This window comes from Alnus glutinosa, chromosome 6 (genome assembly GCF_958979055.1).
Source record: "Alnus glutinosa chromosome 6, dhAlnGlut1.1, whole genome shotgun sequence".
NCBI classification, from domain to species: Eukaryota; Viridiplantae; Streptophyta; class Magnoliopsida; order Fagales; family Betulaceae; genus Alnus; species Alnus glutinosa.
The window spans coordinates 3,864,362-3,881,084 of NC_084891.1; the positions used below are offsets into that span (position 1 = coordinate 3,864,362).

At 38.5% G+C, this 16,723-nt stretch overlaps 1 protein-coding gene across 1 annotated transcript; it reads right to left on the bottom strand.

Moving 5' to 3' along the window:
* Positions 1-2,690: 2,690 nt before the first annotated feature.
* Positions 2,691-14,588, bottom strand: LOC133870207 (uncharacterized). Its single transcript, XM_062307282.1, has 10 exons — positions 13,064-14,588; positions 11,996-12,469; positions 11,546-11,847; positions 7,650-8,375; positions 7,291-7,569; positions 6,946-7,107; positions 5,895-6,833; positions 5,584-5,799; positions 3,935-4,195; positions 2,691-3,361 (listed from the first exon to the last, which is right to left on the bottom strand). The coding sequence occupies exons 1-10, from the start codon at positions 14,571-14,573 to the stop codon at positions 3,017-3,019; spliced, it is 5,214 nt and encodes a 1,737-aa protein (XP_062163266.1). The 5' UTR covers positions 14,574-14,588; the 3' UTR covers positions 2,691-3,016.
* Positions 14,589-16,723: the final 2,135 nt, after the last annotated feature.

A 16,723-nucleotide genomic window follows, 5' to 3' on the forward strand; every position in this document is an offset into this window, starting at 1 on the left:
TCTTATTTTGCATGATTTAAAACAGTCAACGAATGGTTTAATTTATTCAAAAAAAAAAAAATTGTACGTGGACAAGCAATCTCCGCCGCTTGCTTGGGATTTGATGTATGATTAGGTTATGATCATACTTATCCTTGGATTGACCATAAATTTTCAGACGACGAAATGAAAGAGAAACCTCTGAAATAAGGCACGTAGCTGAGTCCGACAGACGTAAGCATGTCGTGCGTCATTTTGTTTCCACATCTAAGGGAGCTATACATTAAGACTTTTGGCATTTTGCTAGCTGTAGATTAATTTCATACAGGCAGAACCCACAATTATTGAAGTCAATTAAGGTTGTCTTTTGGCTGCATATATATATATACACACGTGGCAGCCAGCAAAACATGGTGTACGTGTACACATGCACATAGTTGTGAAGCTAAAGATCGATGTGTACACACCAGTCCTGCTCACTGGTACAGGTTTAGCCACCTTTTGTTTGTTCTATATCAGTTCTATCCAGCACCAAAACAATTCGAGTACGTTACATAATGGAAGACCTATGAGTCGGATTAAAATATTAATAAATCAGATGAGTGAAACCGTCAAAAAAGAGAAGTGCAATCATTGGACTAGTGTTAATAGAGTGAGCCACCGACCCGCTGTGAACGTCGGTTGCAGAAGCATGACGGTATATTACGATCCTTATATCCGACGTAGGTGAAGTTTAAGCCAATTTTTAAGAATAAATCTTATCCAGAAGTTTGTACCATTGCCCTGCAGACACGCTTTGAAATTTCAGAAATGGGATGGGCGTTACGTGACCCAGTGAGGCATTGAACTTTCTTGGTCTTGGTTTTAGATGACAACTTGTACAAATTACAAAAGAAGATCATGACAATTAAACACAGTTGTGAATTTGCTAAGAAATTTCCATCTACTTTTTTCTTTTCCCTTTTAATTCTGTCATGAGAGATTTCCTTGTCAATTGCCTAATATTCTCCTAGCCTCCTGCATCTAGGTTGCATCAGAACGTCAACCCCACAAAATTCTATTCTTGCAGCATATTGATCTCAAAGAATATTACGAGTAAAATGGACCGGATTCATATATAAGTTATCACGTCATTTAAAAATTTTAAATAATGTGACAACATATGTACTATTAAATCTAGTGTACTACTATTTATTATATTTTTATACGACTATCATACAATTTTATAATATGACAGTAAATATCAGTCATTTGATAAACAATACTTGAATATATATTAAAAGGAAAAAAAAATGATATTTCATATAAAATGAAATATCCCAATAAACAATAAAAAATAAAAAACTAATAGGCACTGCCATGTCAACCCAATAAAATGAAAATATAGCATATAACATTTCTCATACTTAAAATCTAATTTAAATCATAAAATGTATCATCTCCAATTTCTTTTGATTTATCCTTAAAGACATTAGTTATTGTTTTTGTTTTTGTATTTTTGCCAATAAAACATTATTTTTTTAAACTAATTACAACGTGTTGGTTTGGTTGTGTATCCTGCATGTTACGAAACGGTAATGGTGAAGGTCAAAGATAACGTGATTCGATTTGATATGTCCGAGGATTAACGGATGGTAATCGTTATCCGGGTGAGTCATAACCCAACGGTGGATTCCTCTTCACGGGATAGAGGACCCACGAAACTTACAGTGCACTCATCTTGTTGAAATCCTTGCCCAGATGGTGCCACGATCCTCTCTCCCTTATCAAATTTCCATTCCAGCCTCTGGGGACTAAAATTTCCTCAAAGAGTAATACTAACGTTTTCTTTCTTTCTTTTTTTCTTTTTTTCTCCCAAAATTAATGTAGATTATAAAATTATCATTGGATCAAAATGCAATCGTGATCTATAACAAATTCAATAATGATTTTAAAAAGTTACATCAGTTTTGAAGAACACAAGAAAAACATGAAAAAGACATCTAGCATTACTCTTGCTCAAATGTTTCCAAAATTTAGACCAATACTAAGCGCGCACATAATAAATGGATTGAAGCAGAAACTACGGTGGGGGCAAGAATCTATTGTGAAAGTATTGGGGCTAAAATCACACGTGTTTTCAAAATCACACATTCTGAAAATACTATTTTTTTAAAATCACACGATTTGAAGCAACAAAGCCAAACGGACCTAATTCCATAAAATATTGTTAAGGTATTACAACTTTTAAGTTCCTTATAAACTCATTTTTATTTTTTTTTACCAGCGAGCTTGTAAAAGATTGCTGGAAGAAATGTAATGCCCCATACATTTTTGGATTCGTGGCACTGCTTGGCCCAATATGCAACCCTAAAGCAGATAATGAACCAACCAAAAAACTATACCGTCAGGAATGTGTTTATTGTCTTTCGTGTCCCACCAGCCCCGACCAAACCATTCACCAAAAAGGGCAAGGCACCAAACAAGCCGAGGATAAGGATATGCCACCTGAAAATACCTAGGTCCGGGAAGATTTTCCTCTTCCTTAATTAAAAAAATTTAAAAAATTAAAAAAAAATTACATCTTTCGTAAAAGATTTACCTCCTAATTATATGAAAGAATTTGTCAGCACCCCCAACAATTATGAAATTTGTTCAAGATGGAGGGAAGACCACTTGGGGAAAGAGTGGGGGAAAAAAAAATCTAGAAAAAAGATGTGGATGAAACACAATTAACAAAACTTTTCAGAAGGCCTATGATTAAATTTTTTAAGAAGAAGATGCCAATGATTATGGCATTTGCAACTGTTAGTTCTATTGGACTCACTTCCTAACTTCAATTCTAAAACCAACCCTCTCCCCCCAAATCCAACCTTCATCAGTCATTCCTCCCCCACTCCCTCTTTTCCACGTGTTCCAACAGTTCTACCAGCCACGATGCCCAAAAAAATAACTCTAAAAAGAAAAATAGCATCCTTTCATATTGAGATGACACCCAGCTCTACTGAATTGAGTGAACATTTTCTATATTTGGCAAAATGGACCGTGGCCAGAGAATTCAAGTGTGGTTGAACCAGGGTCCAACCGCACCATTCACATGCCCATTGTTGTGGATACCGACCCCGTTTGGTATGAGTGACGGAGGCAATCCGACCGCCATTGGAGGTGGTGCAGCGGAGTACAACCCATGATTGTGTGGAAGGGTGTGGGGGCTCACAAGAGGACTACCAGCTGGAGTCCCTTTCCGCTGTTGAAGGGAATGGATCTGCCTCAGCCCTTCTTCATGAATACGTGACAATGTCTCCAATTCCTTCATTGATAAAGCTTCCAAACCGGCACCATAAAGAGGAGCATGTCGCGACATTTCTTCCTGGAGTGAAGCCTCGAGGGTGTGAATATAGTGCTGCAAAAGAAAGGAGAGGCCTTAATCAAATCACAATCTATTATTCTCAAGTCATAAATAAAACATAAGAGAGAGAATGAAGGGCACTGAAGTTCACACAACTTTATAAGATGCTTTTTATAAAAATAATTATAATACTAACTTAAAGCTGAATCAGAGTCGAGTTCAACACATTCTAAGCCAAAGAGCTTCAAACAGAAACGTAATTAAGCTGAGTATCCCACTCACCCATAGTGCTCCTCTTTTACTCCACATAATTATTATTACACAATAGGTCCAGCCAAACAAATGTTAAATTCCTCCACTTGAATCTTATTTCATATTATTCGAGTTACCCAATAAGTCCTACAAATTCAATATTGAGTTCATCCATTGAACAGGCTAGATCATCTACCATAACTACCATAACTTTGATTTTACAAGACATCGATGCAGTAGTTAGTTTGATTGAGGAAGCACCATAACTAAGCAGCTTGAAGTCCAAACAAACCAAGTGATAGAAGAACAATATGATGATGACCATGATAAATATGGAAAGGAGGGTGAAAGTAGAAGCTATTTTAGAGCAAAAACCTGGCACGCTTGCAATTTAGATTCCATCCCATCAATATATGCTTCACACCGAGCAACTTGCTCTTCCTTCTCCCGCTTCTCTCCCTCAGTTTCCCCCACTGTTTGTGTCAATCGCCGAATTTCATCCTCAAGTGACTGTCGGATTTCCTCTCGAGTCACATTCTCTGTGGCATACCGTTTCAGTTCATCATCAAATCTTTTCCGTGCAGCCTCCGCATTCTTCAACCTTTCAGCAAGAGCATTTTTCTCCTTCATTACTTTCTGTCACATGCAAAGTGCAGTCAGAAAAAAGGCAACAGCAAATAAAACAAGCGCCTCCCCCTCCCTCTCCCCCTTTTTCACTCCTGCACTGGAGTAGGTGAAGGCCCGACCCGGAAACAATAAATCAACCAACTTAACAAGTAACGGTTATGTAACTACAGTATAAAATAGCAGTTTCATTGGACTTGATATTTTAATCAATTACAGTTCATAAGACTTACTATCCAATCAAGTTTTTTTTTAAAAATGCAATGTTTCCAAAAGTGGATTTCTTCGTTGAGAGAGAAATAAAAAATAAAAAATCCCTACTGTTTTATGAAGTTGTAAAAGTCTTGAATTAGGGAGGGCATGACGAAAAAACCTGGAGGAAATAACAAGGCCTCAACATCGCGCTTGACTACGAGTAATTCTGATGCTATAAGCGTACAGATATTGGGTTGCTCAAGCAACCAACTAGATTGCAAATGAATGAAAGAGAAGATAGCCAGACAAACTGAAAGCAAATTAAAGACTATGGATATTGTACACCGTCAAAGAAGCAAACAATAGCCTGAAAACTAGAGAAGAAAAGGCAAGAGGTGGGAGGGAGGATAGATGCAGTGGAGCAATGCAAGCAATGAATTCACAACATAATATTTTAACCATAAAAGACTTGACGTGATAGTGTTTTCTACTCAAATTCAATACAAGAGTAATTAGTTGAAAGCCAGAATGAAGGAATCTGGCAACAATTTCGAACAAGACATCTACCATTTCTGAATTTCCTCCAAATAAATACCGAGAAAAAGTCCCATATGGCAGGATCACAGCAAAGTTCCAGAAACAGGGCTAATTATAAAGCCTTACAAAGGAAATAACCGAACCTTCACTGACAATCTTTTATAAAGGTAATAAATAAAAATTTGTTTCCAAGATCCAAGTTCCAGTTAGATAAGATTAAGCAAGATTCTAGCAAACTAAGAACCCCAATCCTATGCATTGAAAAAAAAAAATTAAAAATAAATGTGATCATTTGGAAAAAGATCAAGCAGCATAAGTACAATATATGTGCCAGCAGAATCAAAGCACCAAGAACATTCAAATATTAGACTCCCTACAACGCATCAATATATGCTAGTAACGGTACAAAACTACAGAGGCAGATAGGTAAATTATAAGAAATACTCTCCCAAAGCAAGTGTGTCGGGGATTATGAAAATGCAGCCAATGGTCATACAAGATGCACATTTTGTTATATGACATTTATCAAAGTTCAATCCAAAAAAATAACTAAAAATTATGATGATTCATACCAGAAAGATCATATAACTTTTTATTTTACTGAAAGTAACTAGAGCAGAATGAAAAGGTTAGGGAGCTAAGTGACCAAAAGTAAGGTAATCTGATACCTTCAATTCATCACGTTTACGGGACTTTAATTGGGAAAGTTGTGTCTCTGCATCATGAAGACGATCCTGAAGGACTTTCTTCTCAGCCGTGAGCTTTGCAATTCCCTCATCCCGCTCTGAGCGAAGCCACTCAAGCTGACTCTCAACTTCTTGTATTTGCTCGGAGAGCTCCTTCTTTTCCCGAGCCAAACGATCCATCTCAGCCCTCATTTCAGACTGCCATTTCATGAAAGGCTTCAGTTCACATATTCTCCAAATATACTAGCAAGATGTGAAAGCCCAAATATCATTCTAATTAAGACATCAAATACCTTGAGATGATTGTTGTTGGCCTCGGATTCACTCAGTTTTTGAGATATGACTGCTTTTTCTCTAACCATATTGGAAATTTCAATTTTTCTTTCTTCACGCATCCGAATAATTTCATCTTCACTAGCACATAGCTGGTGCCAAAGAGCAGCTCGATTAACATTTGCAAGTTCAGCAACCTCCTGCATCATGCTTAAAATTGGTCTGATAATTTCTTGCTCCTCAAAAACCAAGGTGACCAATATATCCAAATCTAAGTCTACTTCACGACTATTATCTGTAGTGCTGATGGCACGGTCAACAAGTTGCTTTAGCATCCTTCCTCGGTAAGACTCATCAGCATACCATTTAAACAATATTGTGTAAAGGATCTTCACAAATTCCTTCACACAAGGGTCTCTTGAGAGGGCCAACGTCTCAGCAAGACCAAGGACTGAAGTAAAATCGTCTCGTTGGATTGTCAGCTGCTCATTGGCCTCTCCCTCTACTACAGTGTCTGTATGCTGATAATTTTCAGCAACAAAACTAGCATTAAGATTCAATCTTTGAGCAAGGCGCCTTTCCAAGACCATGGCCACTGACTGAGCCACAATCGCACCTCGAGCTACAGCTCTCTCAAATGTTTGGGAAGCTTCAACAGCAAGGCAAGGTATAGATAACATTTCGATCAGGATATAAATGTCGGAAAAATGACGACCAGCACGGAAAGCCTGCTCGTCCACCAGATGCAGCCCTTCAAAAGTAGGCCCATATTCACCAAATAAGAAAAGCCCACAACGCATTGTTGGGCAATTTTCACCAAAATCATCATCACAATCAATATCTCTAAGTATGGTTTCAGCAACATCTCCCCAACTATTTACAGTTTTACTTAAAAAATTAAGGACGCAAGGAGACACCTCAACACCCAAACTTTTTAGCCTAACACGAACAGATCTGACCTACAATAGAGAAGAAAGAAGGTTACTATGTATAAGGAAAAGCACGTCAAAAAATTAGAATAAGAACTTGAGAAAGGAACCCAATCAAACTTCAGAATGTTTTTATGCATACCGCTTCAGGAAGATGTTGGCACTGAGATGCAGCTTTAAATATAAAATCTATGGTCGCGACAAGAGGTTGATCATTTGAGCCTGTCAAAAGCTCCAAAGATTGAAATAAAACATGTTCCCACGCTTCAGTGCCACACTCCAGTTGACTAATAGCACCAAAAACCTAGGAAAAATATGTATCATAATTAGGCAAAGAAAGATCAGCAATAGACTACATTCAGAAATTGAGTTATATGTTCCAAAGACGCTTTTGTTTTCCTAAAGTATAGCCCTGCAAGCACATGCTAACAAGCCCAGCAGGTCAGGAAGAAAAAGAATCATAGGGCCTCTGCAGAGACAATCTTACAGGTATCCTCAATGCAGGTTCTGCATCTGGCTTTTGAAGTCGTTCAAGAAGCACACCAGCAGCCAGTGGATGTTCAGACTGATCAACCAATTTGGGTACCAGAGCAACAAGGTCTGCCTGCAAATGCTTAGGAGCTTTATCCAACACAAGAGAAATCTTTTGAGCAGACTGCGGCCGTCGTCTTGGTTCCGGACAGCCCTGTGGAACAGCTCCATCTAGGGCTCTCAGCGAGTTAACAATCAATCCTAAGAGCTCCTCAGATTGCTCCGGCCACTTCGTCTGAAAATTCAATTTGTTCAAGTAGTCAATATCAACTTTAAGCAAAGCAGTTCATCCACTTCTGAAATGTAAAGGTGTACCTTTGAGCGAAGGGACACATGTTCTGAATCCCCAGCAGATGTTTCTGGTGGACAAATGGGTTGTCCAGGAAGAGCTTTTTCTGGTATGGCTGGCCCATTCATGTCAGAGCTTTGTACAGCAGATGCACTGCCACCTTCATCGACACCAGAATCCAATCTCTCATATACAGTAGGAAATTGCACAGATTCTGTTGCTCCATTCTCCCTATCAGATTCCAGTGGAGTTGCAGTTCCACTGCCATTGGAAGAAGGTTTTGAGTTTGCATCAGAAGAATCACCATTAGAACTCCCTTCAGAAGGCTGGCAACACTCAACCATAATATCCAAAAGTAAATCAATGATTGCCTGCTGCAAAACTTTGACTCCCATCAGCAAGTTCATCAAACTGGGGGAAGATTCATCGGACTTTGGGGCCTTCTTTCCATCATTACCACCAGAGAGCTTGGTTGGAAGAAGTAAGCGCTTTACTTTAGCAGGGTCATCAAGGTAAACACGAAGTCCGGTAAGAAACCCAGCAATTGCACCTGCATCCATTAGAAGCTTTTCTCGTAGGGTGACCTGCGGCTGTGAAGGATTATCCCCATATGTGAGGTGAAAACCAGCTCTAGAGAGAAGGTTTCTAAATATATCTTCTTCATCTCCACTTATTCCTTCACTGTCTTCAGAATCAATGAGCTCATCAGGATCAGTTGTCAAAGCATCCTGATCATCCTCCGAAGCCAAAACCTGAGAAGAGTTAGGCCACACATAAAACATAGTTACAACCACCACACAAAGGAGAGAAAAAATCAGTAGGTAAAATAAATTTGTAAAAAGAAACAGTAAATGTAAATATACAGCCAAAAAACTTTAAGCTAAAAGATCTTTGGAGATTATAAATTTATGATAGAGAATTTTAATCGTGTTATATCAGCCAGATGCTATGTAGACAAGGTTAGAGGTTTCAGTTGTAGCTTATCCGTAGATGTGTGGCGGACTCAGGCTCCCTCGAGGGTTGCTTTCTTTTCGTGGTCGGCAGCCCTAGCAAGATACTTACGGTGGATAATCTCAGGAAGAGGAAAATCATCATTGTGGATAAATGCTACTTATGTAAGAGAGATGAGGAAACTGTGGATCACCTTCTTCTTCACTGTGATGTGGCTTCCACTCTGTGGATTCACGTTTTTACTCGGTTTGGTATGTCTTGGGTTATGCCTAAAAGAGTGATCGATTTATTTGCTTGTTGGTGGAAGTCTGGAAAGCCAAGGAGTGCTGCGGTTTGGAAGATGGTGCCTATCTGCATTTTTTGGTGTGTTTGGAAAGAAAGAAATCTTAGGTGTTTCGAAGATCAGGAGAATTCTATGGAGGATATTTTAGCTTCGTTCTTTCATACGCTATATCTATGGACAGTGGCCTTTTTGTCACCTACATCGATTAGCTATTCTGATTTTCTTGTTCGTTTTTCTCTTTCTTTTTTTTGATAAGTAAAAATAATAAGTAAATAAAGGGAGTGTTAATGGGTTAGGCGCCTATATGGTGACTCGATCCATTCTCCTTTGATTCAAAATCCCACTCTTGGACCATTGAGCCGTTGCACTTCTAGTTAGGTGTTTCCTTTTGTATACTTTTAGTGTACTAAGGGGTGCCTTACGCTTTCAATAAATCTATTTACTTATCAAAAAAAGTTGTAGCTTATCCTAAACAATTTTTTTAGAAAGTTCAAGTAAAAATGGACACATAAAGATTGAAAATGAAGCAGATGCATCTAACCAAGCATGTTTAATCAGTGAAAGAATCTAGACAAAGAAGAAAGATTTTGTTCAACATTTGACACCAATTAATATTGCTTCCTTTAGAAATGAAAAGAAAATAAGAAAAAAAAAAATGATTTTACAATTTTGAATCCTCCTAGGAAGATTATTGCATTTGATATTTAAGTCAACAACTAGAAATTCAGAAAGTGAGTTTGATTCAACAGTACGGGTTTATAGCTAGAAACTAATTTAACTAAGATAACAGGCACATGTTGGCGCAGACAACGAGAAGCCTACAAAGCCAAAAGTTCAAAGACCAAAAGAGTTTAGATATATGATCTTTGCGGAGTTTTTGACGCATAGTTGTGTCATGGAGTCCTACTTTATGTTTATTTCGTTAAATGCTGCTTTATGCTTTCCCAAGATTTAGTAGTCAAGGGTGTTTTTTATTTTCAAGAGTTGCTGGGCAAGTGCAGTAGTTGTGCCCTCCGATTTGATGTTGATAAGGAAGTTAATAAGTCCTTATGTGTCATTCTTAGTAAGCTCCCTACTAGTTTTGTAACACACCCCAGCCAGCAATTTTGGTTTATTTTCTCATGCATATTGTCGTATAGTTAGACATGCTTTGTTTTTTGATAGTTAGACATGCTTTGTGTGTCAAATATTATGACCTTTGCACCTCCGAGGCTTCAATAGTTAACAAACCTAGCCTTCACGGCCCGGGGGTGCTACAAGTTTGCTATCACACCTTAATTTCTTTCCTTCTTTAGTTTAGGAGTTCTACATCGATTTGGAAAAGGTGTTCCAACAGCAAATACAGAAACTTTCTAATCTGTGTATTACTCGTAGTCGAATGCAAAAATTCCCAGCAACAGTTTTCTTTTCTTAGATTTTTAAGTCTCAAATGAAGACTTGATATGCAGCCTCCAGGAAACCAAATCTGGAACTTGTGGGATTAAGCATATAAAACACTTCACAGTTCCCAAATTCCTAACCTGACTTCGCCAAAACATTCCTAAACCTCTTTCACATCAAGCCAAAATCAAATAATCCTATATAGTGCTGGATCTAAAGATCCTGCATCGGAGAAGGAATTGAGCAATCTGTCCTGCATTAGGCATTTAAAGAGAGACAAAAGAAATCAAATTGTCTCCACCGATTGGATCAGTAATGTAATAGGTTTCCTCAAAAATTAAGGTAGTAGGGGGGAGGAAAGGAGTTAAAAAGCTTAAAAGCTATTAAATTAGCATTTTAAGGACAGTCTGAGGAACAATCAACTATAAACTACTAGAAAATTAAGATATCAAATTGCCTCCACCAATTGGATCAGCAATGTAATAGGTTTCCTAAAAAATTAAGGTAGTGGGTGGGAGGAAAGGAGTTAAAAAGCTTAAAAGCTATTAAATTGGCATTTTAAGGACAGTTTGAGAAACAATCAACTATAAACTACTAGAAATATTCTTGATACTAATGCCAACCATAAATTTAATTTATTTTTTTTTGTAAGTATACAAGAGAGACCCCCACTTGGGGAGCCAACCATAAATAATTGAACCTATTTTGTTAAGCAACCTGGTTTCACAACTTGTAATCTGGAGCCTTTTTGTTTAAATTATAATACAATTCTACCTTTAAAAGAGCTTACTCAAAGCTATGTATCAAAATTAATTTAGATACAGTTCAATATTTTTACAATGACATGCTATGAATGAAATGCATGCTTCAAATCATCAGCTTATGGCCTAATGACGTTCTAATTATTTACCAAGATGTTTCAGAGTATTGATGTTGATTAACAAGTAGGTTTGACAATTTCCATTCTAATCTCATACTTCACCCTCTCTCATATATCTTCTATATTTTGAAGTGAACTATCCATTCCATAATGTGTCATCATGAAACCCCTTTAGTCCTTTTTTCATTAATATAGCCAAAGCCATGTTACATATAGAACAAAACCTAAAAGGGTCACACAGAGTACCACAAACATCAGTTTTATGTCTATATTGGGTTACCCTTTAACAATAGAGAAATTACAGAACTATCTAACAGGCCAACTAACATATATACAGGAATAAGTTCTACTCACCAGAAACACATAAACAGAAATTATTTGTAATGACTTGCATGCAACATAGATGGAACAGACCCACAAATACTAACCTCTAGATCTGAAAACTCAAACCAAGGGCAACAATCTAATATTTCACAAACAAAAACGACTGTGTCACGCAGAAGAAATCCTGCATCCGCTTCCAACATATCCGAAACCTTCATAAATTGTAAGACGGAATTATTCCATGTCTTTGTACAAATAGAAGACTCCTTCCACACAGTCTTCGCCGGGTTCTTTTGATTCACCACAGCCATCCTGTATCTAACCCAAAAGTTTTTATCCGGATCACTACCAACTGACTGATCACTCTCCAAATATATACAAATGGTTTCAAAGGACTCGTACACACCTGTGTCATGAAAAAGACAGTTTAAAAAAAATTAAAAAGGAAAAAGAAAACAAAACAAAACAACCTTCAATCAAATTACTGCAACTACCTCTATAACAGATATAAAAATAAATAAATAAACAAACTTGAAAGATACGAATAAACCTACCAATCCGAAGCTCGCATCCACCAGCTTGAAAAAATTTGCTAAAGATTTTACGAGTCTCCATTATTTCCTTAAAGGACAGGAAGTTCTCCACCTTCCATGTAAATGAACATCTTTTCCCAACTCTGTCTGGCTGTGAACCAGTATTATTAGACTCAGTTTCCTGGTCAGAATAGTCCTGCATTATTGATGTCTCTTTTAATATAAGAACCTCCGCAGAGAATACAACTGTGTCCTGAACAAGAAACCCAGAATCTTGATCAAATAGACTAGTGAGCGTCACGAATTCACGCCAACCCCAGTCCTTTGCAGCTTTGGAGTAGCGGTTCTGAGATTCCTTCGTGACAGACTTCTCTTCCATCCTCTGGTTCACAACGGACAACCGGTGACTGACAAAACAACTCCAATCACTGGAAGTATTTCGTGAATCCGTAACTTCAAGAAACACAGAAAGATGGCATGGTGGCTGAGACTGCCCTGATACCACCAAGTATATGGGAAATTTTCATCAGTTCTCTTCTAAGCACAACTTAAGCAATTGTCAGTCCAGCTCAAATAATCTCAAGTGCAAGGACCAGAAAATACATTAAGAGCCACAATGTGTTGTGGCTAAAAACTGCCCTCCTCCGACCAAGCACAGTAGAGCAAATAAAATAAAACAAACTTAAGTACACTTCCATACACAGAGGCTGAAGCAACTAAGTTCAAACAAATTCAGGTTTAGAGTATGAATGGATTTGCAAAACTGCGTGGTGGCTTACACTGCAAAGAGCTTCAGGCATAAGGGATATTGCTATGAGACCACCATGCTAAGTAACCATCAGCATTGGCTCGAATAAGCTCAAGGGAAATGATTGTAGTAAAGATAATAGTGGTCCTGATTACCGCAATTATCCATAGAAGATGGACATGTCACACTGTTTTATAGAGTTACCCATAAAGACTACAATTGAATTCACTGAAAACAAAGACTTAGGAATAGTTATAACAAATAAAGTATTAACATGTAAACCAATTAAGTACGAAATAATAGACAAGATGGGATTCTCCACAGCAATAACCTTGGCATACCTCGTGGATAAACAATGAGACGGCAATCCCTATTCCCAATCTGAAACCTCCTGCTCTTGATGCAAAGCCCCGTAATCTTCCGCTTCTTCAAAAGATCCTTCAACCTCGTGAAATTCTCGATCTTCCAAGTAAACTTCCCCAAATGCCCATCCAACTTCCGCGCGCCACTCCCACTCCTCCCTCCAACCAACCCCCCACTCTTGGAAAAGCTACTAAACTCCTTGATCACATGAAAGGATGTGCTAAACACCGCGGTATCGTCGACCAGAAACCCTGAATCCGGCCCGATAAAATCCAACATCTTCATATAATCATTCCAACCCAAACTGGTATTGTCCCCGCTCTTATTATCCGCCGCAAACCTCCCATAGGAGTCCCTATGCATGTGATTCGAGCCCGGCTTTTGATTCAAAACCGACATTCGAAACAAACACCAACAACTCCTATCGGACAACACAACCGTCTTCTCCGTGTCCTTACTCTCCAAACACATGGACAAATACTCCACCCCATTCACCGAGCTCTGGTACACGCTAATCCTAAGATTGCACTCTCCGGCCGGGAACACCGGGCTCATTATCTTCTGCGTCTTAATCATTTCCTTAAACAAACTGAAATTATGCACTTTCCAGGTGAACTTACCGCTCAGGACGTCCGACACCGGGCCGGCGACCACCGAGGACGAAACCGTGGATGAGGCCGACGAGGACTGAACCTCATTGTTGTCGCGGGTGAAACTAATGGACTCGTTGAGGATCAGAATATCGGCGGTGATCAACACGGCGTCGTTGCCGGAGATAAAACCCAATTTGGAATCGAAGACGGTGGAGGAGGGAGTGAAATCGCACCAGCCGTGGGATTTCTTCTTGCTGGAGAAGCGGTGCCAGGAGTCGCGGTGGATGGTCTTGGAATCGTCGAGAAGGTTGACGATGGCGAGGCGGTAGCTGGCGAAGCAGTCCCATTTGGACGACGATGTGCCGCGCGGGTCCATGATTTGGAGGTAGACGGAGATGTAGCCGGGCAGAGCCTGAGAGTCACCTTTGGGGTACACGAGGAGGCGGCAATCGTAGCCGCCCACCTCGAAGTACTTGCTCCATAGAGCCCTAGCCTTGACTCTGGGAAAATTCTGGACCGTCCACTTGCACACGGCAGAGAACTCGCCGCGCCGCTCCACCGTCACGCTCTCCTGGGCCCCGCCCCCGCCGTCCCTAGACCCCACCGCAGGGTCCTCCGCCGCCGCCGCCGTCGATGTCGATGAAGCCTTGTCCGACGATGGCGAGGCGGACGGCTGCGATTGGTCGGATGGGACGGGTGCAGAGGATGAAGATGAGACTGCCTCAGGTGAACTCTGCTTCATTTCTTTCGACTTTCTGTGCGGGTTTTCTCTCTCTAGCTCTGGGTTGCTCCTTTGATCAATTTTTATTGAGAGAGAGAAAGAGGGATAGTCTGGAGAGAAAGGGGGGTATGGGCTATGTGGTGAGAGAGGGTAAGAAGATGGAACCTTGGACATGGAGGGCAGCCGGGCAGGGCATTTGCACCCCCAAAATAAACAAACAAACAAAAAAAAAAAACAAAACAAAACAAACAAAAAGGAAGGCGCAGCTTTACGTATCTTCCTCAAACTTTTGCATAAATTACATTTCATCCCTCAAATTACTATTTCATTCTCAAAAATACCATCAAGCTTTATATAATCAGAGCATTCCCCTTCCAATCTCTAAACTTTAGCCAAATTTTTGTTTTAAAAAAAAATCAACTATCAATTTTTTAAAAACATCTTATTTGCTATATTTAGCTAATATGAGGCATTTTTCACCTCAGTGGATTACCTTTAATTAAAGCAGAGGAAAAATACCTAAGTAAAGTTTTGCATTTATAAATACACCATGCATTTATCAATGAAAATATACCATAGCTTCTATTTTATAATAAAATGTCATTACAAAGTTAAATCTTAACTTTGGTGGTTAGCGCCTTCACATTAATTAACTTGTAATTAGCTGTATTTACTACACTTAACACTACTCTCAAGGTAATTTATAGCATAAAAGAATGATCCGAGTCAAAAATAAATATCCTTAAATACCACATTTACTGCCATCGATATATACGCAAAGCTTTCAAGAATTATAACTACAAGGTAACACGCCACTAACTATTCTAATCAAACCCGACCAAAAGAGTTATTTGCTTGGCATCTCATCCTAGCGAAAATGCTCACTCTATTAGTCCGCCAAACATAATCTTCAAGAACATTGGAAATGTCATGAGTTTCATCAAGCTATAAGTGTTATCTATGATATTAACCCAGTATAAAATTGGATTTATTGTTAAAGTAAAATAAATGTAATTTTAGGACAATTCACATTTAATGCATAAAACATGTTAACTGGAAATTCAATACATAATTTTATAGATTAATCATAACTTTCTTCTCATGGTATATTCAAGATTTTAACCCATTCTCATTAGGATTGTTACTGTCTTGAGAGAACTGCAGTACAACACCAATACCCTGATGTTGCCACATACTGTCCATCAAAAATTGTAATACTCCAAAATAATAAAAATGAATATAACGAATATTCTCTTTAATCATGCTTTATAAAAACCATGCAACATTCGTGATTACTTTTAAAAAGAAGAAAATCCAATGAACGCCTTAAAACAATTTATTTTTCAAACCTAAAGAATTCACACTTTCATACATTAACCTAACATTTGATGTCCTTCTGGAATATTCGATGATTACCCTAGCCGAACGTTCAATATCCCACTAAAACACGATTGAGGTGTCCTTTCTTTTACAAACGCTCAACATCTCATTGGAACATTTGAGGTGTCGTTTCCCTAAACGTTTGAAAGAATACCCCGAACGTTCGATCACGCCTGAAAAGCACTTTAACTTTTCAGCTGTCTCAACCAACCTTATCCCTTCCGTACACCTATAATAGTAGGCCATAACCCTCATCCTTCATCCTTCATTCTTACCCTTCAGCAAACCATATGCCTAGTGAGAGAGAGGTTATAGAAAGAAAAAATGCATTGAGTAATTACATTCTCCATAAGGTAACCGTTGAACCTCAAGTCTGTCTTTCACAATAATTATACATTGACCTTATTGTTTATCAAGCATTTTGTAAGTCCTAACCTGCCTTGTTAAGTTTGCGATTTATTATAGATGGGGTAATAGATTTTCCAATAAATTATGAACTTGTCATTGTTTTTCATGTTTCATCACGTTGATGTTTATTATGTTTTTGTCAAGTTATTATGAGCCTTAGATAAGCTATAATTTGGTATGGATAAAAGTTTACAGTTTTTCATGCATTATGGTACCTATCAAACGTTCAATGTTTTGACCGAACATCTGACCCTTGTTGGTCAAACGCTCGACCTCGAAACCGAACGTTCGACACTAACCAGAAATGGATTATTAGGGTTTTAATGATAAATTAGAGTACCTAGATTATTATTAGGGCTTTTGTGTGCATTGGTTAGAACTCTTGATGTATTATGTTTAAAATTATGGTATGTTTCGCAGTAGCGGTAGTTCAAGCTGTCCAATTTTGTGGATCAACAATTAAGGTAAGTAAATGCTTACATAACTGGTTTTACTTTAACGTGCGATATGTTAGAGGACTGGGCATGCTTTATTTT